Source organism: Odocoileus virginianus, chromosome 23 (assembly GCF_023699985.2).
Source record: "Odocoileus virginianus isolate 20LAN1187 ecotype Illinois chromosome 23, Ovbor_1.2, whole genome shotgun sequence".
Lineage (NCBI taxonomy): Eukaryota > Metazoa > Chordata > Mammalia > Artiodactyla > Cervidae > Odocoileus > Odocoileus virginianus.
In genome coordinates, this window is record NC_069696.1 from 333,147 (window position 1) to 359,423 (window position 26,277).

General features: G+C 46.7%; 1 protein-coding gene across 5 annotated transcripts; it reads right to left on the minus strand.

Annotated features, from left to right (window-relative positions):
* Positions 1-419: 419 nt before the first annotated feature.
* Positions 420-16,546, minus strand: PEX5 (peroxisomal biogenesis factor 5). 5 transcript variants are annotated; one of them, XM_020878722.2, is made up of 16 exons: positions 16,524-16,546; positions 14,830-14,992; positions 14,477-14,512; positions 14,008-14,140; positions 13,482-13,613; positions 8,741-8,846; positions 8,132-8,222; positions 7,634-7,744; positions 7,298-7,390; positions 6,674-6,793; positions 3,835-3,978; positions 3,566-3,636; positions 2,981-3,193; positions 2,577-2,742; positions 2,096-2,253; positions 420-1,799 (listed from the first exon to the last, which is right to left on the minus strand). In XM_020878722.2, the coding sequence occupies exons 2-16, from the start codon at positions 14,974-14,976 to the stop codon at positions 1,598-1,600; spliced, it is 1,923 nt and encodes a 640-aa protein (XP_020734381.2). In that variant the 5' UTR covers positions 14,977-14,992; positions 16,524-16,546; the 3' UTR covers positions 420-1,597. The 5 variants fall into 5 exon arrangements, with proteins under 5 accessions (XP_020734381.2, XP_020734382.2, XP_020734380.2 ...); XM_020878723.2 differs by lacking the exon at positions 16,524-16,546 and adding an exon at positions 15,613-15,752 and having other exon boundaries at positions 6,674-6,769; XM_020878721.2 differs by lacking the exon at positions 16,524-16,546 and adding an exon at positions 15,613-15,750.
* Positions 16,547-26,277: the final 9,731 nt, after the last annotated feature.

Sequence of the window (26,277 nt, forward strand, 5' to 3'; positions counted from 1 at the left end):
TTTTCCCTAGGATAGAGACCCATCTTGATATGTCTCTAGTTTCTGATAAAACCTGGTGGAGCCAGCATTGAAATGCTGGCATTTCAATGCCCTAAGCATTGAGAAAGACTTCTTCCATGGAATAATTTGTAATAAAAAATACCAAGCAATTATACTGTACCCCATATTTTTCTGTATTGAAGTAACACAAGTAAAAAATGCATGATTGCTAAACACCTGTCTCTCCTGCTAAACCATCAGCACCACGAACACAGGGACCCTGACCATCTCATTCATGTACCTCCCATGTATTAGGTAGATGCTGGATAATCAATGTTCCAGTGAGAATTTGAAAGATGAAGAGAGAAAAACTGTTGAACACCAACTTCCAAACAGCAACTCCCCTCCCACCACACCAACTGCACACCCAATAGCAGGACTCAAAGCTATGTCAGTTTCATTTATTCTTCATACAAATATTTTACAGCTTTATTTTTTAAATCATTTACACATATTCATACAAAGAAAAATAAATTTCAGGATGGAACCTTGGGACCATGGTACTTTAAAAAAAAAAATCTCTCTGGTCATTAGCTACTGAAGACAAGGCAAGCGGCTTCGTGGCCACCTCAGGCATTTCTGGGGTGAGTGTGTCTCCTGGCAGAATCCATGCTCACCTTCCCCCTGGGGAGGTGGTACAGGGGAAGAAGGCAGGCAGAGGCTCAAGGTAAAGCTGAACCCCCTCTTTGTTGGGGATCTGGCAAGGTGGCAATTTCTGAACTGGCTTTCCAGAAGAGCTGGCTCAATTCTGACTCGCAGGTCATTCTAAGTGGAGGGGGATGGCCACAATCAGGACAGTCCTCATCCCACCTACTCTGTCCTCCCTCCCCAGGCCCCAGACCAGAGCCCTGGACCTGAGCCCATCTGGTCCCTTTGAGGCTCAGTCTACAACAAGCCTTCCTCCCTACTCCCCCCACCCAAACACTCTGCAGCAACTGACCCCGGCAGCCCCTGAAGACCCCTCCCACAATGATGCCCATCACTGTGTGCAGCAGCAACCAGGAAACCCAAGCTGCAGCCAGGGGAGATCCAAGGACGACAGAACCACAAGCACCCCTAAAACCCCGGCTCCGCTGAGCCAGATCAACACTTCAATCTCACATGCCACCCTAGACACGGTCATCACAGAGGTGCTCGGTAGGACCCACACCACTGCCTGAAGAGGCTGCGTGATTATCAATTCCTGGGAAAGGTCGGGGGAGGACAGATGTTACAAATGTGGCATACCCTTCAGAAACGGTAGCTGATGACAACAGTTACCCTCTATCTTTGGGTCCTAACCAAAAAGCAGCACCAAGAAAGGGCATGATGAGCAGAGATAGGGAGCTGGACAGACAGCCCTTGAATTACCAAGGGCTCCAATGACATAGCTCCTTTTCCTACAATTATGCAGGAACTAGAATGCAGACTACCCACCCTACGCAGAGGTGGCCCCTGAGAGGCGGTACCACTTGTGGTCATCAGCCCGCCCCCTTGGTAGGCCCATTTGGGGAGAGGGAATCATGTCCAGAGCAGGGACCCCTCCAAGCAGACACTCGCAGGGCAGCCCGTCCCACTGTCACTGGGGCAGGCCGAACATCGCCAGGAGGGTGGGCAGGTCCCGGGCATCAGCTGCCCCGTAGGCATCGCTCTGGCCTAACATGGACAAGGCCAAACGCAGGGTGCTCCAGATATTCTCTGACATGGCGCCCCCTTCACCCCGAGGGCCCCGACTCTTCCTCTGCATGTTCAGGGCCTCCAGAAAGTGCTCCACAGCCTCCCTGCAGGGCAGAAGCATGAGAGCTGGTGAGAGGATAACCCAGGGAAGGAGGCAGGTCAGTGGGTGAGGGGAGAAAGCAAGCTGTGCCTGATAGTCAAGTAACAGATCAGAGGAGGAGGAGCCAGGGCCCACAGCAGGGAGGAGTTAATTCATTCACTCATTCACTTGTTCACTCATTCATTCATTTACTCAGTCACTCATTCACTAGTTCACTCATTCATTCATTCGTTCACTCATTCATTCATTTGTTCATTCACTCATTCATTCATTCATTCCCTCCTCAGCAGATACTCTTACCGGTGGGCCCCAAGGTTGATACAGCTGATGCCCAGGTTGTAGCGGGACCGGATATAGCCAGGCTGGAGTTCAAGGGCCCGGCGGTATGCAGCTACTGCTTCTTCACTCTGGTTTCCATTGGCCAGGGTGGCCCCTAGCTTATTCCACAGCAAATAGTCCTAAGACAGGGATGGCCAAGGGTTAGAAACACCAGCCAGGCTCACATCCAACTCTGCCCCATCTCCCCTGGTTCCCCACTCTATTTCTCTAGCATGTTATGATCCCATTCCTATCTCCACAGATCATGACATAACCACTCACTCCTGCAGACTCCCCTAAGCCCAGATGAGCTTGGACTCCCTGCCCTTCCCTTCCCAATTCTCCCAAGGAAGCCAGGACGCAGAACCAGAAGGAGACACCCGTGACACTGAAGGTCCCAACAAATGACTCCTCCCTGGGGCACAGAATCGGGGCCTCTCTCCCCTCCTCCCCAGATGCTCACATCAGGGCGGACGCTAAGTGCAGCGGTGAAGCAGTCCACTGCCTTGTCATACTCCCCGCTCAGGTTGAAGAGGACCCCCAAGCCACACTGCACATCAGGGTCGATGGATGTTGGGTCCAGGCGCACAGCCGCCAGGAAGAGCTCTTTCACTTCAAGAAACAGGGAGCTGGGTGAGGAAGACAAAGATGCAGAAATGCAGGTGGATGGATACGTCTATATTCCCAGCACTCTCTTCACTAACCCATCACATACCCACAAAGCATCCGTCCACCTGCACCCTTCCTTCCTTCCAACCCTGAGTCTCCCATCCCCCCAGAACTGAGCAGCAATCTACCCCAACTCCCACTGTCTGGGTCCTCCCTCTCCCTGGTCACCACCCGCCACCCCAGAAGCCCCTCACTCACTCGGACAATAGGGACCCCAGGATGCGCCTGCTGGTGCCCAGGCCCACCCCACCGGCCCCCTCCTCCCCGGGTGCCACCAGGTGGGCATAGGCCGGCGTGTAGCGTAGCCAGTCTCGCAGGGTCTCACAGGCCTGCCGCTGCAGGGATTCATTGGTGAAGCTCACTGCTAGTGCCATCAGGGCCGTCCGGTTGTCTGGCTTTAGCTCCAGGCACCTGTTTGGACCGAGAGGGACAGGGCTGGTCTCAGCAACCCTGCAATCCAAGCCGAGAGTTACCTGCCAACTCCCTCCATTCAGATGCAGAGGAATCCCCTACTGGTGGGTTATTAATAAAGTCACAGATCTGAGAAAGGGGACATTTCAGCAGCTGAGGAACCAGCCAGCGTCCCCCAGACAAAACCAAAAGCTGGGGAGGGAATAGAGACAGTTATTCCCAAGTTCACTCCAAACCTTAGAGTTTCATCATGAGAAAACACTCATTAGTGGCCAGAAAGAAGACCAGGACCTGTCATTCTAAATGCTGTTTCCAGAGCTCCAAGACCACCCCACCCCTCCCCCACCCACGCCCCCCTTTCAGAGTACTCACTTCCGCAGCGCACTGATGGCTAAAAGTTCTTGCTCGTTCTCTGCCTGGGTGGTTCCCAGATACTGCCAAGCCTAGACAGAAGGTGCCAGATTTCATCACCCGTGTAGTCACTGTCCCTTCCTCTGGCTCCCCACAGACTCACCATCTCATTCCCAGGCCCCCACCCCAGGCCGTGACCCAGACCCTAACCCTTGTGCACTACCCGCTTCAGGGCCTCCCTCAAGACTGAAGAGCTCTCTCTAATTAGGTCAGAAGGAGGAGCCGCTCACTTCCATGTGCTTGGGGTCCTGCTGCACGGCCGCCTCAAAGAGCAGCACGGCATTGGGCAGGTCCCCCTCCTGGAGCCGCCGAAGCCCCTCCTCGAAAGGCTGGGGGTGGTCCCGCAGGGGGTTCTCCTCCTCAAAGTGGTATCCCTACAAGGAAGAGGAGCCAGGTGAGACCAGGTCTCAGAAGGAGCAATCTCAGATGGAGCTGCTATGGAGCAGCGGGAATGAGATGACAACCAAGGCAGGAAAAAGATGGAGAGGAAGCAGAGGGCCTCCACGAAGGGATCTGGAGAAACGCTGGCAAACCCTCCATGTCACGAAGCAGGCTGTCCGCGACCACAGTGAAGTCATCCCGCACTGTGCCCACGCTGCTGCCCTGCTCCCAGCAGCTGGAAAGCCTGGCAAACTCTGATCCACACTGCAATTAAACTTATTTTTAGGAAGTCTTTATCGGCTGATATTTCCACATCCTTGACTCCTCAGCACTGGACAGAGCACATTTCTTAACAGGATCTGCTTAGGGTATGAGATAAGCTCTCTTTAGCTAGTCAAAGGGCATTGCTTGTTATCTTGCAATAGTGAGATAATATATAAAGGAAATGTGATTTGAGGCTCTACTATTCAAATGCAACTCTCACCCAGCTCACAGAGTCCTGTGCGCACTGACAGGATAGTATGTGTTCAAGCACTTTGAAAAACTTAATTTATTCTCCAATTTCATTCTTAAAAGTTATTAGTATTAATCTGTACCTGATAGTAAATGAAAGTTAAATTCCAATATCCTGAGGGCAGTAAAGGCTTCAGAATCACGTCCTGTTCTAGCAGAGGTGTTCTCATTTGAGGGGTTAGGATGCTACTGTCCTGAGTCCTGTCCTGGGACTGTCCGTGGACAGTCCTGTCCACGCAGCAATAAATAGTAAATGAAAGTTAAATTCCAATATCCTGAGGGCATTAAAGGCTTCAGAATCACGTCCTGTTCTAGCAGAGGTGTTCTCATTTGAGGGGTTAGGATGATACTGTCCTGAGTCCTGTCCTGGGGCCGTCCACGCAGCAGAGAGGTGTTAGGTAAACTGGATTCCTAGGAAGCATGTGACCATGACAAGGGAACAAAACGCTCCCTTTAAGGAGAGCAGGGGTCACCACTACAAAACACACCAGAATGAAAGCAAGATGCAAAACACAGGGCAAGTCCCTTTCTGAATACAGTTAAGGACAAATCAGAATAAAACTATGAGATAAGGACATAAAGGAGGCCCTTCTTCACTATCATTGTGAAAGAGCTCAAGAACAAGAAATGCTTAAATCCTGCCAGCAAAGTTCTGAACCACTGTAAGCCATCACAGATGCAAATTATCTGTGACAGATAAAATTTAAACAATTACAATGGCGATTTAAGAAACACAGCATACAGGAGATGGACTTGGGATGTTGTTGTTGCTCAGTCACTAAGTCATGTCCAACTCTGCGTGACCCCATGTAGCCCGCCAGGCTCCTCTGTCCATGGGATTCTCCAGGCAAGAATATTGGAGTGGGCAGCCATTTCCTTCTCCAGGAAGCTTTCCTACTCAGGGATCAAGCCTGGTTCCCCTGTGTTGCAGGCAGATTCTTTACTGACTGAGCCACCAGGGAAGCCCATAACAACCTACAAGATGCAGGATACGCTTGGGATCACTGTTACAGCCTAAAAAGTCTAATCATTCGGCCTGATCCACTGTCTGGTCTGCTCAAACTTTCATAGAATCATACTGCAAAAACAGGATCACGACTAAGTAGAGTATATCCCATCACAGAATTTTCTCCTTCATTTTAACAGTCTACAATAGCTGCTCAAGGTATAGCTGTAGTCTTGCAAATTTAAGGACCATGAATAAAAAAATTTACATTCAGAGACCCATGAATTTACTTGACAGAGTCAGAGCCACATCTTAAAAAAAAAAGAAAAAAACACTACTACTGACATATAATTCAATAACAGCAAAAGGCAGATAAAATCTGGATTGTTCATATGTGATAATAAAGTTTAGCATATTTTTGTGGAACATCAATTCAAATGCTTCTAATCCTAATTTTGCAATATCCCACCCAAGGTATCAATGATGTCAAAACAGGGTTCAAGAATCTACAAGTGGGGACTTCCCTGGCAGTCCAGAGGTTGAGAGTCCACCTTCCAGTGCAACGGACCTGGTCAGGGAACAAGATCCCACATGCCCTGCAGCGTGGCCAAAAGAATAAATTAATTTTTTAAAACAATAAGTAAAGAGATACTAAGTTGGAGGGCAGAGATGGCCTACTACCTAACATTTTCTACCAAAGGAGCTATCAATATTCTTAAAATGCTTTCAACCAACCTCCAAAGCAGAGCTCCTTCTTCTGTGCTCTTAACGCATCATGTGCAAACCTCTATTTCAGGTACTATGTCACTTATAATTGTTATTATTAACTTTTATATCCCAAGAATAAAGAATACTTTCAATGATTGGAGAAGAACACAGAGTGACCCTAATGGTAAAGAACCCACCTGCCAATACAAGAGATTTAAAAGACGCAGGTTTGATCCCTGAGTCGGGAAGATCCCCTGGAGAAGGGAATAGCTACCCACTCCAGTATTCTTCCCTGGAGAATCCCATGGACAGAGGAGCCTGGCAGGCTACAGTCCATGGGACTGCAAAGAGTTGGACACCACTGAAGTGACTTAGAATGCTAGGGAGTAATCCAGGCTTCCTTTTCATGGAAGGGGGCTCAAGAAAATGATTATTTAAATGTGGATACCCTTCAAATTCAGGATTAAAGGAGAGACAATAAAAGAAGGAAACCCTGCGACGTGAAAACAGCTACTTCTCACCTTGTCATAGGAAGCAGACGTGAGGTCGTCATGGTCAGAGAGCCAGGGGTGGGCCTCAGCATCACGCTTTGCCATCTCCTCCAACTCTGCCTGCAACTTGTCCCAGAAATCGACATCAGACTGTAAGGGAGGGAGGGTAGATAGGGAAGAAGGTCCATTGTGACCACCTCAACCCGCTCTCAGTGCCACTACGACGGGCTCCCTGTGGCAGGAGCTCTTCCTTTCCCACATGTCTCAGATCACTGAAAAGCTTTCCTTTGCTATTCTTCCCAGATGCTGTTTCCAGGTCCTGACTCAGTGGTCTGGGAGGCCCAGGACTGGTGTTTTTGACAGGCACCCCCACCATCCCATGGCGAAGGAAATGGCAACCCACTCCAGTATTCCTGTCTGGAGAATTCCATGGACAGAGGAGCGTGGCAGGCTATAGTCCATGTATTCGCAAAGAGTCGGACACGACTGAGTGACTATCACTCACACTCACGCCCCATCTCAAGTAATTCTGACACGTCATGAAATACAGAACATTATGAAATACAACGTCCATCATCTCTGATGCTGGGACACCCACTCTCTCCACAGGAGCATTTCCTCCTGGCCTGGTCACACTTGGCCAGCTGTTCTCACCTCTATGGCTGACTTGGCTCTTTCAAACTCCATATCGAGGGCAGACGTGTTTACTGGTCTTGTGAACTGGTCAACCCAGGCCTCTGACGTACCCTGTAACAAAGCAGGCTGGTCATAGCACCACCACTAATTTTCTACCCACTGAACACCCAATATATAGCAACAACCTGGGCACTTCTGAGAAGAACATTCTCAGAATCTCTTTCCCGCCCACTCAGGACCTGGATGCTACCCAACAAGCTGGCAATAGGTTCCCTTCACCCTCTGGGACCCCTGAGCCCACGGCTGGGGGCACCAGCAGCTCCGGGGTGGGGCTGGGAGGTGACAGGAACCTACCTGCTGCTGAATAAACTCTGCCGCCCACTTCTCTGCCTGAGCTCGGCCTGACCCTGCGCCGGACTCCAGGGACACCTGCCCCTCGCCAATCTGCCGCACGAATTTCAGGAACTGGGGCACAGAGATACACACAGGCCACTTGGGAGAGGCCTTGCCGGTGTGCCCTCTCGACCATGCCCAGAGGAGCCTGCACTGACCTCTCCCCCTGAGGACCACCTCTAATTGCTGACAAGATACGCTAAGGACCCTGGAAAAAGCAGAGAGCAAAGAGAGGGGGATCTCTGGCTCTAAAGATGGGAGAAGGCACAAAAGACAGAGGGTTAGCAGGTGAGTAACTGGGGGCAAGACTGGGGGAAGAGGCAGGGTCCTAAGTCTCTGCTCCCCAGAGAGGAAGGAATGGACCCCGGGTCCCAGCTCTTTCTCCTTTAACTAAACGGGGGTAAGGGAAGGGTTCCCCTGACTTCTCGGATGAAGCAGCAGTGGTGAGATACGGCTTACCTCAGAGTTAGCCAGCTTGGGGTCATCCACCTTGGCCACAAAGTCACTGGCTGTGTGCTGCAGGTCCTCCTCGGGCTGGTATTCATCATACCTGGAACAGGCGAGGATGCGCTAACTGTACACGTGGGTCTGCCACTACCTTGCCCTCACCATTCCCCACTCCCCGCCCGCGGTAGTTAAAGAGTTCTCAATCATTCGTGGTTGAGGACCCACGAATTCCGCTTTACATTAAAGAAGGACCTCTGGGCAGGAGGGGCAGAGCACTAGCTACGCGCTTCTACCTCTCTTCCCCAAACCATCTTTGGGACAGAGAGAAGGAACAGACAGTAGCAGGCTCCAAATAAAAGGGAAACAGGTGCATCAGATAAAGCTATGAATTCTTGTTACAATAGTTAGGGTTCTTGATTCAATTACATTTGAGACATAAATGAACTGGGGTAATAGTACAAGTGGAAGCCTTAGAGTAGGTAATGAAGGGCTGCAAGTAGGTTTGAGGATGTGGATGGAAGAGCTTGGGGGGCACAGGAGCAGGCAGGGGGTTGGTTGAGGGAGGGGACTGTCCAACGCTCATTCCACGGGGCCCATCCAAAGAGAAGAGGCTGGACTCACCAGCGATCAGCAGCAGCCGTTCCCTCTGGCTCTCCCAGCCACAGCTTCTCCTCTGACTGCTCCAGGTACTCCTCAGCCCAGCGGGCTGGGGACACGGACAAAGGGTCTACAAAGAGCAGAGGGGTGGGCAATCAGCGAGGGAGCAGGGAGGGTAGAATATGAACCAAGTCAAGGCAGAATCCCGCAGACATCCCTGGTCAAAAGAAAACACTACCAAGTTTTCAATATCCAACCCACTCTCCAGGGGCCTGGGGGACAAGTGTACTGAGCTGGGGACAGGAGACCAAATAAGGCGGCTCAGGAGAGGGGTATGGACCAAATCCTTTTTGTTTGAAATACAAGAGTGCTCACTAAGACAGCAGGCGCCGGGGCTCCGGCTTCCTCAGACGTGACGCGGGGACCTCAGGAGACCAGGGGAGACATGGGTGCTCACACTCCTTAATCAAGCCTCTGTCTGTCCTCTGTCTATACAGTTCATGCCCTCCAGGCCACAAGCAGCTCGTATTTCATCCTAACATAATGTACCACCAAGAGAATCTGAGGAACAGACTGCTGAGCCAGACCTAGAGATGCATGGGTCCACTCTGCCCATTGCATCTTTTTTTTTTTTTGAGATGTAACATACAAACATGAAAGTATGTAGAGTGGGCCAGACTTAGGTGTACCGCTTCATTAATTTCTACCTATGAACACACTCCAGATCACAGCAGGGACCAGTCTCCAGTTCCCTCGCAGGTTCCCGCAGGCCCCTACCACTACCTACCCCGGGATAAACACTATTCTGACTTCTGTCACTTCTGACTGGTTTTGAGAGCTACATTTTTCAGTGTAATTCCAGAAACTGTCTCAGAAGCTCTCGTGACAAAGGTTGCACCAAGGCAATCTCAGAATAAACATAACAAATGAGGCTGCTGGACTTGTTCTCAACTTGCAGGACTTTGCTCTTCACTAGTCTGAAGCCAGAAATAAAAAGAGAGAGAGAGACAGATTAAAGGACTTAAAGGGGCCCTAAATTAGAATTAGTACACGAAGTGAACGATGGGCTTGTGGTCTTCTTTCCTTCTGCTCTGCCCTCTTGCCCTTATACATGTTCATCCTGTCTTCTGAAGCTCTGTCACCACTTTTAACACCAAGGAGGCAAGCTGTCCTCAGTACTGATTTGTAACAGAACTTTCAGTTCCACTGAACTGACACTCTGTCTGAATAATTTCAACAAGCTAATCTCAACATCTGAGAAAACAATGCCAAAATCTGAAAAAGAAAAAAAAATCAAGACTCACAGATATCACCTAATCATAAATAATAAGTGACTTATTAGCAATAAAATGAAGGATACGGTTTTGATCATGGACTTGGTCTCTTAATTTCAAGAGCTCCTAACATTTATATCCTGATTTCCGTCACTGGCTTTTACAGGCAACATTTCTCTTTCCTTTGCCCCAGCTAGACTGTTGGCTCAAGTCTGGAGACCTAATAAGGAAATGCGTAATACTCCTATCCTGTTCTGTTGAAAAGTAACCAGTCCTTTCTCCTCACCCTCCAGTCACGCCTTCCTCTCAGCTGAAGTGTTTTGCAAAAGCATATTCTGGCCATAAATACCCCTCAAATTACAGAGAACACCAGTTCTGTGCAATCCTCCTTTACAGGACAAGAAGCGACAGAAAAAATACGAAATGACCCAGACTCTACAATGGACAAGAGGAAGTTTAGGAAAAAAAAAAAAAAATCCCAGAGATGCATCATCATCAAAGAGCCATAATTTTGTATTTAACCATACTGGCCATGAGATTCAGGATTTTCTGGCATTGGGAATCTACTCCAACAAAGGATGTAAAATAAAATAATCAAAAGAATACTACCTGGCCTTCAATGCTTTTTGAGCAAATCTTATAGAAAACCAGATCCATCTGCTTGCCTATGAGATTGAACGAACTAAGGCCTGCTGAGTGGGAGGGACTACCCACAGTCAGGAGATCCTAGAGTGATACCCAGCAACCTAACCTAGATACCAGACATCTGACTCAGAGCCTCCACCTCACTTCGATTCTCGGTGTGTGTTCATTTCATCTAGAAACATGAACGCCAACTCAACAGTCAAAAACTCAAAATTTCCTACCTCTACCTATGGAAGTTTCCACATTTGCTAAATAACACAGTGGTCCAGAGGCAGGTTCTAGGGCCTTCCCTGGTGGTCCATTAAGAATCCACCTTCCAACACAGGAGACACAGGTTTGATCCCTGATTCGGGAAATGAAGATCCCACACGCTGTGCAGCAACTAAGCCCACATGCTACAACTACAGACCCCACACTCTGCAGCCCTCTCGATAGGACTAGAGAGAAGCCTGTGTGCCGCAACTAAGACCTGACACAGCCAAATTAATTCATCAAATTTAAAAAATAAAAAAAAAAAAGAAAGAAGGCAGGTTCTAGGGTCAGCCTACCTGCACTCGGATCCCAACTCTATCACTGACTCACTGTGCATCTCCTGCCCCATGTCTCCCTCCCCATGAATCAGTCAACCCTCTAAGTTTCTAAGTCCTTATCTGTGAAATAGAGATAATAATAACTACCTCACCAGGATTATTGTGAAGACCAGATGGAATAATGCCAGTGTAAAGCACAGAGTAACAAGTATTAGCTACTATCATCATTTCTGTCTGCTCAAGGCAAAGCCATACAAAAGTGGAAACATCACAATGAGATTGTTATTCCTTTTATTCCACAGCCTTTCTGCTGCCATCAAGGGGAGATCTATCGCCAATCACCATCTGCTAATTCTGGCCACTGGTCTTCCTATGAAAAGGCAGCTTTATCTCTCCTGTCACGTAAACCCCACACACCATGTTACCTGAGGCGGTCTAAACTCAAAACCCCTTAAAGATGTTTCTCTTCTCTAGAGCTGAGCAATCACACAGTAGATAGTTATTTGGCCCAGAAGATTGTCAAATAAGTGGGGAGGGCTGGAGTTCCATCAGGAAATATGTCAGACTAAAAAATGAGCTTCATGTTGTAATGGAATAATTCTGAATCTTAATTGCACTGATAGTTACACAAATCTTCACGTGATAAAACATGAAACTATAAACACACAAATAAAAGTACGTAAAACTGGTGAAATCTAATAAGATACATGGATCATGGCAATTTTCTGATTTTGATATTGTATATAACGAACAAATGTAAAATATGACCAATGGCGAAAACAGAGGGAAAGACACACAGAAACTTTCTGTACATGTTTTTTGCAACTTCCATGGGATCTATATTTCCAAATACAACATTAAAACAAGATAAAATGGTTTCCTTTTAAACTAGATTCTGAAATCCTTACAATGGGGACTTGAAAATAGTAAAGATTTAAAGAATATAACCTTCTCTCAACTTGAAGTCTACTTATCCACAAAGAAACAGGCTATATCACTACTCTGAAAATATCAGCCATAAATGCTATGCAGTTAGTGTCCAGGGATTCCACATCCACGGCTTCAACCAATTACAGATGGAAAATGTTCAGAGGGGGTGGGGCAGGGGAATTCCAAAAAGTTCCAAAAAGCAAAATGTGAGTTTGTCCCATGCTGGTGACTATTTATAAAGCATTGGCACTGTATTAGATATCATAATTAATCCAGAGATTTAAAGCATATGGGAGGTTACATTCTATGCAAATATGACACAATTTTATATAAAGGACTTGAGCATTCACAGGGGTCCTGAAACCAAACCTCTGCAGATACCACGAAGGACTATACTAGGAAGTCAGTTCCCTCTAATTCTTTCTGCCAGATCTCAACTCTTCCATTCAATAAATCCTGAAGGACCACTACATACAAAGCAATATTACTGCAACAGGGCATTTATATGAAGACAGATCCCACACAGCTCAACTTTCCTTTCCAGTTTTCCATATCCTTGCCTCCAGGAAACAAGAGGAGGAAGAGAGAGATCTCCCAAAGTTTTTAACAGGTAAGACAGGTGCAACATGTTTTTCTAAAGTAGCTCTTCATTTACAGGATAAGGAAGGAATCATTCAAACCCAGAGTCAAATTCCAACTCCACCACTTACAAAGCCTGTGATTCCCTAGGCAAATTACTTAATCCCTCAGCCTCAGTTTTCTTATCTATATACTAAGAATAAAAACAGTAACAACCTCAAGGGTTTTCAGGGAGATTAAATGGACAATGCATTTAAAGCACTAAAACAAAGCCTAGCTCATGGCGAAGTAAACATTAGCTAATATTATTAATTTTTATTATCATCACCAAGACTGTACACTTCAGGCCTTTGAACTCCACAATTCCACTTTCCAAGGCTCCAACCCTGCTCAGGACAACTTAATGCCAGAATCCCCAGGGATGCCGTGAACAGCTCTTTCTTGCTAGGCAACACTGCCACCCATCCAATCCGTGGATCCTCTCCACCAAACTACAATAATAAAGTTCCAGGTAATAAAGAAGAAAACCTAACTCCTCCTGTTCTCTCTCTCCTCACAGTCTCTTAACCAATTCAAACCCACTACTGTGCATAATATGTTTCAATTCCCTATTACCATCTAAGAGAAACCTGGTTCAGTGCCCTATATTAAACAGTCAAGAGTTCAGAAAGGTCATAAGCAGCTGAAATCCCTCTATATCTTACAATGAATGAGGGTTAAAAAAAAAGAAATAAACATGAATGAGGATGACACTGTAGAACACTGCACCGTAGGAACCATTTTAGATTTTCCCATGACAATCCTCACCTGTAACTTCAGAGATGAACTCTTGGGACCAGTCAGTCTCATTATACTCCTGAGAGACATCCACAGCATCTCCAGCTGCGAGAAACTCCTGGGCCCAGTTCTCAGACAAGGCCAAGTCTGCCACACCAGGGGCTTCAGAGAGAGACAGAGAGAGAACTGAGGAAAATACACATCATTCCATCAGGCCTCAGGAACTCTGTTGTTGCTCTGTTTAGTCTCTAAGTCATTTCCAACTCTTTGCAACCCCATGGACTGTAGCCTGCCAGGATTCTCTGTCCATGGGATTCTCCAGGCAAGAATATTGGAGTGGGTTGCCATTTCCTCCTCCAGGGGATCTTCCAGATGCAGGAATCAAACCCGCGTCTCCTGCATTGGCAGGCACATTCTTTAAAAAAAACTCTACTCTATTTGTCTCCTTCTGTAACTCAGCTCCCCAGTATCAGCGGCTTCCAAATACAAAATCCCCTTGTCCCCATCTGCACAGAAAACGGTGATTCCCCTCCCTAACACCAGACCCTAGACCCACCTCTCTGGGGTGCCTGGCGGAAGTTTGACTGTTCAATCTCCTGCATCTCGGCCAGGAGGTCATCCATCTTGAAGGTCTGAGGGGCACGGGATACGAGAGGTGCATTCTGGCCCTGGAGGAACTCAGCCACCAACTGTCAGAAGAGAGATGGTAAAGCGAACCCAGCAAGAAACAGGGGCCCATTCCACGAGGGACACAAATGTCAAACACAAGGAAAGGGAAACATAGAACCCATAGATATGAAAACGCTCAAAGAATACGTAAAGCGACAAAATTCTGTAAAGCAATTATCCTTCAATTAAAAAAATAAGTAAGTTTTAAAAAAAAAGAATAAACAAAAACCAACAAGAGAGCTGAGGCAACTCATTGGATCAGGGAAGTCAGCAGACTGAAACACAAGTGAGCCAAGTTTAAAGTAAAAATACAGTGAGCAAACAAAAAATGAGACAGAAGAGACTGGTATGTTTACCTCATCTTCAGAGGCTACCCCCAAAGGCTTAGAGACCTAAGACAAAAGAAAGGGAGATGATATGGTACAGTAGTGAAGACCACAGACCCGTAACTCAGCCCTGGGTAAAAATTCCAGCTCTTCCATTCACATGACCTCGGGCAAGTGACAAAACTTCTCTGAGCCTCAGTTTCTTCATCTATAAAATGGTTGCCTTCCTCTATACAAAGTCGTTCAATGCCTAATACGGTAAAGCTGACTCTGCAGTAACTGCTATTATTTGAAACACAATAAAGCAAGCAGTTATCCCAAAGTGTGCATCTGTACCCTCCATCCCAGGTCCCCACTGTGGTTTCCACCTCAAGAGCACTCACCGACTCCGAGGCTGGGGCTCCTGGAGGCCAGGGGCCGGGCCTCAAGCCCTCCTGTCGAAGGGCCTTGTCCTGGGTGAAGTGCCCGGCCAGCTTCATGAGTGGGTTGGCACCCCCACATTCCGCCTCCACCAGCTCCCTCATTGCCATGGTGACCGCTGGCTCTCTGATGGGCAGAGGTTTGGAACTGAGGTCCAGGAGCCAAACCCTTCCCCAACCCACAACTCTGCCCGGATCTGTGGGAGGCGGGCAGACGTCCGTCCCAGGTGATTGGCCGCGGGCCACTGCGACTTCTCGGCTTGCCCCCACCTCTGCCAGGAGTCGGGAGGCCGGTGCCCTTCTGCCGCCCCCCTCAAAGGCTACCGCGCTCCGCCGGGGCCTCTCCAGCGGCCTCCACGACTGCGGTCTCAGGCAGCGGGACGGACGGCGACCGCCCCCCACAGACGGGCCTGGACCCCAAGGAACCAAGGGGGACCATTCCGCAGCTGAACTGTACGCGGACACTAGCCAGGCAAGGAAGAGGGGGCACGCCGCGGGGCCGTCAGTCCAGGCCCCCTCACCCCGGTCGCCCGGCGAGCACCGCGGGGGGTCCATTCCCGCCCCCTAAGTCACCTGGGCCCCTCCCCCTGTTCGGCCGGTCCTGGCCCACCCCTCCCGCGCTCCTAGCACCCCATCTCTCCCGCCCCGGTAGCAGCTCAAGCCCCGCCCCCGCGCCCCGCGAGGACACCGCAAGGGCGGGGGAAGACCAGGAAGGTGTCCTCGCGCCCCTCGGGGCCCAGAGCTCACCGCCGCGCGCGGAGCCGCACGATCAGGCCCAGCACCTGGTGCTGGCAGGAGGGGACGGGAGCGGAGGGGGCGGGGAGCCAGGGGCGGGGCTCGGGCTTAAAGGGGTAGTGACCGTCGCGCGGCTACAGCTGCCCTGCGGAAGCTGTTGGAGGGGGGCGGGGCTTTAAGTATGCGGCGCAGCGTAATGGGCGGAGTCATGGGTCTTAAAGGGGAAGAGCGCCTTAAAGGGGAAGTCTCGGAGCGTCAACTAGGCGAGCGTTCGAAAAGATCGTGGACGCTAGGACTTATTTGATGGAAATCTCAAGAAGAATGGAGCTAGGAGGGCTTCCTGGGCTTTGTGGGGAAGTCGAGCACGCGGATCGTGGGCTCAGATCGTTCTACCTCTTCCCGGGGAGCGCACTGTGACCCCAGCATATTCCCTCCCTTTCTGGGTCTCGGTTTTAGAGAAAGGCCCTAATGCAGGAATAGTGGAGGTCAAATCTGGGGCCTTCCCCAGCCTTCCAGGCCTCCCTGCTTCCAAACTGCCCCTAGCAGGACAGCGTCACAGTTTCCATGGTGACAGAGGCCTGCCCCCGAATCCCTCAGCCACATCTGCGTTTGGGGGAAAATAGCACAAAATGACGACAAATTCCGGTGACTAAAATAGGGTCCAACACATCCTGAGACTTCAAGCTGGTAACCTACAGGGAAGGTGCACAGTGAGTCACTTCCCTCCCCTCCTTCCTCCGTCGCCACCTGTCAAGGTCACCGTGGTGACCCTATTCCCACGGCCCCAGACTGGGAAAGCACAACTATCGATGCAAGAAACAATTTTTAATCACAGAATAAGCCTCAGGTCCCACCATCTGCCACAAAATTGACTCTGTGTGTCAAACCTCAAGGACACTGGAAGATAAACCGTGAAATCTCACCGGCCTTCAACTCCCAGGGTGTCCTGACGTCATGAAGAAGGGCAAGAAGTGCTCAGGGCTGTGGGCAGTTGAGCAAGGACAAATTTGTGCCAAAAGGGAAACAAAAAAAAAAAAAGAGCATCAATCCCAGCCGAGGGTGCAGGAGGGGAAGGTTATCAGCAGGTGGCGCCCTGAGCCAGGCTTGCTTCCTGGCTGTGCAGTAGATTTCAAAGGTGGAAGCCCCACGGGACCTAAGGGCAAGGCTGTGTAAAAATGTCCCTAATGGTAGGGAAGCTGCTCTGACACCTCAGGCGAACAGAATGGCAGGGAAAATCTGAGACTGCAAAATTTCTCCTTTTCCTTATGTTTTTACCAGAGATCCCAACCCTTGCCTGTACTCTGTTCTCAGGCTTCCACTGTAAAGCAGCTGCTGCTGCTGCTGCTGCTGCTAAGTCGCTTCAGTCGTGTCCGACTCTCTGCGACCCCATAGACTGCGGCCCACCAGGCTCCGCCGTCCCTGGGATTCTCCAGGCAAGAACACTGGAGTGGGTTGCCATTTCCTTCCTGTACCTAAATAAACCATGCCAAGGAAGAAGGGATGCCAGTTTGGAAAGTGCATACTTTAAAAAGAGGATCCCTCAGGAATTAACAGCATTGTAAATCAACTATATTTCAATGTTGCTGTTGTTGTTAAGTCACTAAGTCGTGTCTTGACTCTTCGTGACCCCATGGACTGCAGCCCGCCAGGCTCCTCTGTCCACAGGATTTCCCAGGCAAGAATACTGGAGTGGGTTGCCATTTCTTTCTCCAGGGGATCTTCTCGCCCCAGGGATCAAACCCATTTCTCCTGCATTAGCAGGTGGATTCTTTACCACTGAGCCACCAGGGAAGGCCATCATACTTCAATAAAAATAAATAAGAAAAAAAAGAGAGAGAGAGAGGATCCCTGGACAGAGCAATGTTTAACTGAAAGCACATTGATACAATAGAATGTCAGAAAATCAAGGCAACCAGATCCCAGTTACCATTCAAAGCATAGCACACACATAACCTTGAGCTCTGCTAGGCGTTTAGTAACTGATTAGCAATAACTCACTATGTATGCCACTTGCAAGAGAATGTTAACAATGATACTGATGTTTACTGAATGCTTACTAAAATCCAGGCATCCCACAAAATACTTTATGTGCATTAACACTTCTAATCTGCATAATACCCCTATGAACTAAGAATTGTGGTCTCACTTCACAAATAAGACTTGGCCAAAAACACACAGCTAAATTTTCTCCAATTTTTAAACACTTACATTGTATTTACTATGCACCAGGCATTATTCTGAAGCTTTTTTCAAATACTGATTTATTTAATTCACATGATAATAACTATTATCATCCCCGTTTTACAGATGAGGAAACTGAGGCACAGAGAAGTTAGGTGACATGCCAAGCTTGTACTAGTAAGTAGCAAAGCTGTGGTTTGAACCTACACCAGGGTCATCAAAGTTTATCTGTAAATGGCCAAGCAGAAAATATGTTTGTCTTGGCAGGTATATGTCTCTGTCACAACCATTCAACTCTTCAGTTGTAGCATTAAAGCAGCCGTTGACAGTACATAAAGGAATGGCTATGGATGGTGACAACCATGAAATTAAAAGACTATTGTTTCTTGGCAGGAAAGCTATGACAAACCCAGACAGTGTATTAAAAAGCCAAGACATCACTTTGCTGACAAAGGTCCATATAGTCTTTCCAGTAGTCATGTACAGGTATGAGAGCTGGACCATAACAAAGGCAGAGAACTGAAGAATTGATGCTTTTGAACTGTGGTCTTGGAGAAGGCTCTTGAGAGTCCCTTGGACAGCAAGAAGATCCAAACCAGTCAATCTTAAAGGAAATCAACCCTGAATATTCTTTGGTAGGAATGATGCTGAAGCTGAAGCTCCAATACTTTGGCCACCTGACACAAACAGCCAACTCACTGGAAAAGACCCTGATGCTGGGAAAGATTGGGGGCAGAAGGAGAAGAGGGCAACAGAAGATGAGATGGTTGGATGACATCACTGATTCAATGGACATGAACTTGGGCAAACTCTGGGAGATGGTGAGGGACAGGGAGGCCTGGCATGCTGCAGTTCATGGGGTCACAAAGAGTTGGACATGACTTGGCAACTGAACCACAAATGGCTATAACCCCATAAAATTTGTTATGGACACTGAAGTTTGAGTTTTATATTATTTTTTAATGTCACAAGATATTAGTCTTCTTTTGATTTTTCTCAAACATTTAAAAATGTCAAAACCATTCTTAGCTTACAGACTGTACAGAAGCAGACAATAGGACATAGTTTGATGATCCCTGACCTATAAACCTGCTCCCAGAACCCCTGCTATTAAGCATTATGCTAACTTACCCTTTGGGGAAAAAATTCAATTATTTCCTTAAATATTTTAAATTACATGGCATTTAATATACAAATTTCAAAGCACTTTTTAAAATCTTTTATTCAATTTTAGCTGTTCTGGGTCTTTGTTGCTGCTCACAGACTTTCTCCAATTTCAGCAAGTGGGAGCTACTCTCTAGTTGCGTTGCATGGGCTTCTCACTGCAGTGGCTTCTCTTGTTGTGGAGCACAGCTCTAGAGTGTGAAAGCTTCAGTAGTTGTGCCACACAAGCCAAGTTGCCCCGAGGCATGAGAAATCTTCCTGGACCAGGTATCAAAACCATGTCCCTTGCATTAGCAGGCAGATTCTTAACCACCAAGCAAGTCCCTTTTAAGCGCTTTAAATGCCTGACAGCTCACACAACCCAATAAGCAAAATTTCTAAACTCATAGTCAACCTTGTAAGTCTAATAGATCACACATAAACATTTTTCAAATTATCTTGGTCCTCTTAAAATCTCAAGACTGAAACTTTACTTCACACATTGAAGTTTAATACATTAGACTCTCTTAAACACCAAACACTTAAATTCATAATGTCACATACATACATCTGGAAAGCAAATTTACTGGCTCAGGTAGGTCAAAATTACTGGGTTAAATTTTAACCACTGTACAGGTACTTAAAGGTCAGAGATCTGAGACCAAGACAAAACTTCAGTTCCATTCAGTCAGTTCAGTTCAGTCACTCAGTAGTGTCCGACTCTTTGTGACCCCATGGACTGCAGCACGCCAGGCCTCCCTGTCCATCACCAACTCCGGAGTTTACTTAAACTCATGTCCATTGAGTCAGTGATGCCATCCAACGATTTCATCCTCTGCAGTGTAGGGCCACTCAAGATGGACAAATCATGCTGGAGAGGTCTGACAGAATGTGGTCCACTGGAGAAGGGAATGGCAAACCACTTCAGTATTCGTGCCTTGAGAACCTAATGAACAGTGTGAAAAGGCAAAAAGATAGGACACTGAAAGATGAACTCCCCGGGTCAGTAGGTGCCCAATATGCTACTGCAGATCAGTGGAGAAACAACTCCAGAAAGAATGAAGAGACAGAGCCAAAGGAAAAACAACACCCACTTGTGGATGTGACTGGTGATGGAAGCAAGGTCCAATGCTGTAAACAGCAATATTGCATAGGAACCTGGAATGTTAGGCCCATGAATCAAGGCAAATATGAAGTGGTCAAACAGGAGATAGCAAGAGTGAATGTTGACATTTTAGGAATTAGCAAACTAAAATGGACTGGAATGGGTGAATTTAACTCAGATGGCTTTATATCTACTACTGTGAGCAAGAATCCCTTAGAAGAAATGGAGTAGCCATCACAGTCAACAAAAGAGTCCAAAATGCAGTACTTGGATGCAGTCTCAAAAATGACAGAATGATCTCTGTTCATTTCCAAGGCAAACCATTCAATATCATGGTAATCCAAGTCTATGCCCCAACCAGTAATGCTGAAGAAGCTGAAGTTGAATGTTTCTATGAAGACTTATAAGACCTTCTAGAACTAACACCCAAAAAAGATGTCCTTTTAATTATAGGGGACCAGAATGCAAAAGTAGGAAGTCAAGAAACACCTGCAGTAACAGGCAAATTTGGCCTTGGAGTACAGAATGAAGCAGGGAAAAGGCTAATAGAGTTCTACCAAGAGAACACACTAATCATAGCAAACACCCTCTTCCAACAACACAAGAGAGGACTCTAACATGGACAAAACCATATGGTCAACACTGAAATCAGATTGATTATATTCTTTGCAGCCAAAGATAGAGAGGCTCTATACAGTCAGCAAAAACAAGACCGGGAGCTGACTGTGGCTCAGATCATGAACTCCTTATTGCCAAATTCAGATTTAAATTGAAGAAAGTAGGGAAAACCACTAGATCATTCAAGTATGACCTAAATCAAATCACTAACAATTATACAGTGAAAATGAAAAATAGATTTAAGGAACTAGATCTGATAGAGTGCATGATGAACTATGGACAGGGGTTCATGATATTGTACAAGAGACAGGGAGCAAGACCATCCCCCATAAAAAGAAATGCAAAAAAGCAAAATGTCTGTCTGAGGAGGCCTTACAAATAGCTGTGAAAAGAAGAGAAGGGAAAAGCAAAGGAGAAAAGGAAAGATATACCCATTTGAATGCAGAGTTCCAAACAATAGAAAGGAGAGATAAGAAAGCCTTCCTCAGTGATCAGTGCAAAGAAATAGAGGAAAACAATAGAATGGGAAAGACTAGACATCTCTTCAAGAAAATCAGAGATAACAAGGGAAAATTTCATGCAAAGATGGGTTCAATAAAGGACAGAAATGGTATGGACCTAACAGAAGCAGAAGATATTAAGAAGAGGTGGCAAGAACACACAGAAGAACTGTACAAAAAAGATCTTCACGACCCAAATAATCACGATGGTGTGATCACTCACCTAGAGCCAGACATCCTGGAATGTGAAATGAAGTGGGCCTTAGGAAGCATCACTACGAACAAAGCTAGTGGAGGTGATGGAATTCCAGTTGAGCTCTTTCAAATCCTAAAAGATGATGCTGTGAAAGTGCTGCACTCAATATGCCAGCAAATTTGAAAAACTCAGCAATGGCCACAGGACTGGAAAAGGTCAGTTTTCATTCCAGTCCCAAAGAAAGGCAATGCCAAAGAATGCTCAAACTACCACACAATTGCACTCATCTCACACGCTAGTAAAGTAATGCTCAAAATTCTCTAAGCCAAGCTTCAACAATACGTGAACCATGAACTTCCAGATTTCAAAGCTGGTTTTAGAAAAGGCAGAGGAACCAGAGATCAAATTGCCAACATCCACTGGATCATCAAAAAAGCAAGAGAGTTCCAGAAAAGCATCTATTTCTGCTTTATTGACTATGCCAAAGCCTTTGACTGTGTGGATCACAAACTCTGGAAAATTCTGAAAGAGATGGGAATACCAGACCACTTGACCTGCCTCTTGAGAAACCTGTATGCAGGTCAGCAAGCAACAGTTAGAATTGGACATGGAACAACAAACTGGCTCCAAATAGGAAAAGGAGTACGTCAAGGCTGTATATTGTCACCCTGCTTGTTTAACTTATATGCAGAGTACATCATGAGAAACGCTGGGCTGGAGGAAGCACAACCTGGAATCAAGATTGCTGAAAGAAATATCAGTAACCTCAAATATGGAGATGACACCACCCTTATGGCTGAAAGTGAAGAAGAACTAAAGAGCCTCTTGATGAAAGTGAAAGAGGAGAGTGAAAAAGTTGGCTTCAAGCTCAACATGCAGAAAACAAAGATCATGGCATCCAGTCCCACACTTCATGGCAAATAGATGGAGAAACAGTGGAAACAGTGGCAGACTTTTTTGGGACGGGGGGGACGGAGTGTGGCTCCCAAATCACTGCAGATGGTGACTGTAGCCATGAAATTAAAAGACGTTTACTCCTTGGTAGAAGTTATGACCAACCTAGACAGCATATTAAAAAGCAGAAACATTACTTTGCCAACAAAGGTCTGTCTAGTTAAGGCTATGGTTTTTCCAGTAGTCATATATGGATGTGAGGGTTGGACTATAAAGAAAGCTGAGCGCCAAAGAATTGATGCTTTTGAACTGTGGTGTTGGAGAAGACTCTTGAGAGTGCCTTGGACTGCAAGGAGATCAAACCAGTCCTTCCTAAAGGAAATCAATCCTGAATATTCATTGGAAGGACTGACGTTGAAGCCGAAACTCCAATACTTTGACCACCTGATGCGAAGACCTGACTTATTGGAAAAGACCCTGATGCTGGGAAAGACTGAGGGCAGGGGGAGAAGGGGATGACAGAGGATAAGACAAAACTTAGGACCCGCATATTCCCAAGATGATGCTGTTTCAGTCACAAGCAAACACTCTCAACCCGTTTTTAAAGATGAAGTCTGTCTCCTGTGTCATGGATTCCCCAAGGCCATTTGCTTCAACTGGTAATGTTACAAGTTACAATCTTATCTAGTTTTTATTGTCTCATTCACTGTGCAACTAATTTCTTTCACAACTGCACTTGGATATATGAATGTCCTTACTTTGTAGGTGTTGAGTTACTTTGTAGCTTTTCTGTGGGGAGGGAAAGTTGGAAAAGAAGAATTTCCTTATCTGGTTTGATTCTCTGGTTTTTTGATGACATAGTTCAGTTCAGTTCAGTTGCTCAGTCATGTCCGACTCTTTGCAACCCCATGAACCACAGCACACCAGACCTCCCTGTCCATCACCAACTCCCGGAGTCCACCCAAACCCATGTCCATTGTGTCAATGATGCCATCCAACCATCTGATCCTCTGTGGTCCCCTTCTCCTCCTGCCCTCAATCTTTCCCAGCATCAGGGTCTTTTCCAATGAGTCAGCTCTTCGCATCAGGTGGCCAAAGTTTTGGAGTTTCAGCTTCAATATCAGTCCTTCCAATGAACACCTAGGACTGATCTCCTTTAGGATGGATTGTTTGGATCTCCTTGCAGTCCAAGGGACTCTCAAGAGTCTTTTCCAATACCACAGTTCAAAAGCATCAATTCTTTGGCACTCAGCTTTCTTTATAGTCCAACCCTCACATCCATACATGACCACTGGAAAAACCATAGCCTTGACTAGACAGACCTTTGTTGGCAAAATAATGTTTCTGCTTTTTACTATGCTGTCTAGGTTGGTCATAACTTTCCTTCCAAGGAGGAGCAAGCATCTTTTAATTTCATGGCTGCAATCACCATCTGCAGTGATTTTAGAGCCCAGAAAAATAAAGTCAACTGCTGTTTCCACTGTTTCCCCATCTATTTGCCATGAAGTGATGGGACCAGATGCCATGATCTTACTTTTTTGAATGTTGAGCTTTAAGCCAACATTTTTACTCTCCTCCTTCACTTTCATCAAGAGGCTCTTTAGTTCTTCACTTTCTGCCATAAGGGTGGTATCATCTGCATATCTGAGGTTATTGATATTTCTCCTGGCAATCTTGATTCCAGCTTGTGCTTCCTCCAGCCCAGCATTTCTTGTGATGTACTCTGCATATAAGTTAAATAAGCAGGGTGACAATATATAGCCTTGAGGTACTCCTTTTACTATTTGGAACCAGTTTGTTGTTCCATGTCCAATTCTAACTGTTGCTTGCTGATGTGCATACAGGTTTCTCAAGAGGCAGGTCAAGTGGTCTGGTATTTCCATCTCTTTCAGAATTTTCCAGAGTTTATTGTGATCCACACAGTCAAAGGCTTTGGCATAGTCAATAAAGCAGAAATAGATGCTTTGCTGGAACTCTCTTGCTTTTTCGATGATCCAGTGGATGTTGGCAATTTGATCTCTGGTTCCTCTGCCTTTTCTAAAACCAGCTTGATGACATAAGATGCAGTATAATGGAAATGTCCATGCTCTGGAAGTTGCAAATCAAGGTACAGCCTTCACATATGTACAGTTGGAAGGGCTCATTGAGTGTGTTTACACATGATCCTTTCTCCCTCAGTTGACGTCACTGGTGGAGACAACTGGGCAAGGGAAGAAAGCTGTTTGTGTAGATGGAGCCAGTCGAAAACCTGGATTCACCTAAGGTTTATCTGTCTCCATCTAATATACCTGGACAAAGCTCACTTTGCTTTAGAAGTGTTCAGAGTAATGAAATCTAGATATAGCCAGCACTATCAATTTAGGTTTGGGTATAAACCCAATGTACATTTGGATACCTAACTCCATCACCTGGACACAGAGCAGGGAATTCCTCTCAGACAGCAACAAGGACTGTGCATATTCCCTTTATCCCTCCTTGGAGCAGAATCTTATGATTTTTAGCAACACAGGGAGGATTCATTCAGTCTGTCACACTTGTGTGTGTGTGTGTGTGTGAGTTGCTCAGTTGTGTCTGACTCTTGTGACCTCACGAACTGTAGCCCACCAGGTTTCTTTGTCCATGAAATTTCCCAAGCAAGAATACTGGAGTGGGTTTCCATTCCCTTCTCCAGGGGATCTTCCCAACCCAGAGATTGAACCTGGGTCTCCTGCATTGCAGGCAGATTCTTTACCATCTGAGCCACCAGGCAAGAGTTCTGTCACCCTTGCCAAAATCTAATTAGAAAATCTTTGATCCTTTTTCCCCCAAAGAATGGAAAGAAGGAAAAAACAATTCAAGATTTTTTGACTTGGGAGTATTTCCCCAAATTAGTGGTTTTGCTCCCCTTTCAGGATATTTCCTAAACATCTATAGCATACACAGATACACAATATGTTTGTATGTTGGCTTGTTTGTTTGGAGGAAGACTTCTGTTTAGGAGAAGATGGCATAGACATACTTTTCTCTATTTCGCCCATTAAATACAACTGAAAACCCTGGATATTATATATAGAACAAACATAAGAAGAATTCTGAAAGGTGGAAAAAAGAAAGCAGACTGGCTAGGACCCAACAAACAAGATGGTAGTGAATTCTATGGGTTTTCTTTTTACCTTGTACATCCCAGACTCGATGCTAGGGAGGTCAGCAACCTGGAAGCACCAGCATGCATAGACCAAAACATAAGCTCTGATGAAGTCTGCCATCTAGTCAAAAAACCAGAAAAGGGGTAGTCTACAAAAAAAAAAATAGAAAATAAACACTCTGCTCCAGCCAAATGCCCACTGAAAAACTGCAGAGCCACTCACATCCACACCAGCAAAGGCCAAGAGGGAAGCCTAGACTTCCAACCTCAGAGACTGTAACAAGACACCCCACCCTGGGGTATGTCAGAGAGGCCAGGTAGGGAGCCCGTTCCCACAGACCAGTCATTAGGCTCTTCCCCATTCCCTGCAGTGTCAGTGGGGACCAATGGGGTGGTCTGCCCAGCAGTAGAGAAGTCCCAGCCCTTCAGGTGTCAACAAAGGCCAAATGGGGACTCTGGACTTCGATCTCCAAGTAATAATGATAAGGCAGTGCCCCTCCTCTCGCTCCAAAAGTGGTGTAAAAAGAGCCTATTCAAACCCAGTCAAACAGAAGACACAGGGCTTCCCTGGTGGACTAGAGGTTGGGGATTTGCCTGCCCGTGTAGGTAGGGGACACAGATTCAACCCCTGGTCCAGGAAGACCCCACATGCCACAGAGCAACTAAGCCCTTGAACCACAACTACTGAACTGATGTGCCACAACTACTGAAGCCTGCACGCCCAGAGCCTGTGCTCTGCAACACAAGAAACCATCGCAGTGAGAAGACAGCACGCCGCAAGGAAGCGTAGCACAGCTAGAACCAGAGTGCAGCAATGAAGACCCATTGCAGCTAAAAATGACTCATTCAGTTCAGTTCAGTTCAGTCGCTCAGTCGTGTCCAACTCTTTGCGACCCCATGAATCACAGCACGCCAG

What these genes read in the sequence shown, in the direction of transcription:
- PEX5 (XM_020878722.2), bottom strand. Translation starts at nt 14,976, where the DNA reads ATGGCAATGAGGGAGCTGGTGGAGGCGGAATGTGGGGGTGCCAACCCA. An exon ending in CCGCCAGGCACCCCAGAGAG is followed by an intron (nt 13,614 to 14,007) that starts GTGGGTCTAGGG and finishes CTCTCTCTGAAG; the next exon opens with CCCCTGGTGTGGCAGACTTG. An exon ending in GTTCATCTCTGAAGTTACAG is followed by an intron (nt 8,847 to 13,481) that starts GTGAGGATTGTC and finishes TGCTCTTTGTAG; the next exon opens with ACCCTTTGTCCGTGTCCCCA.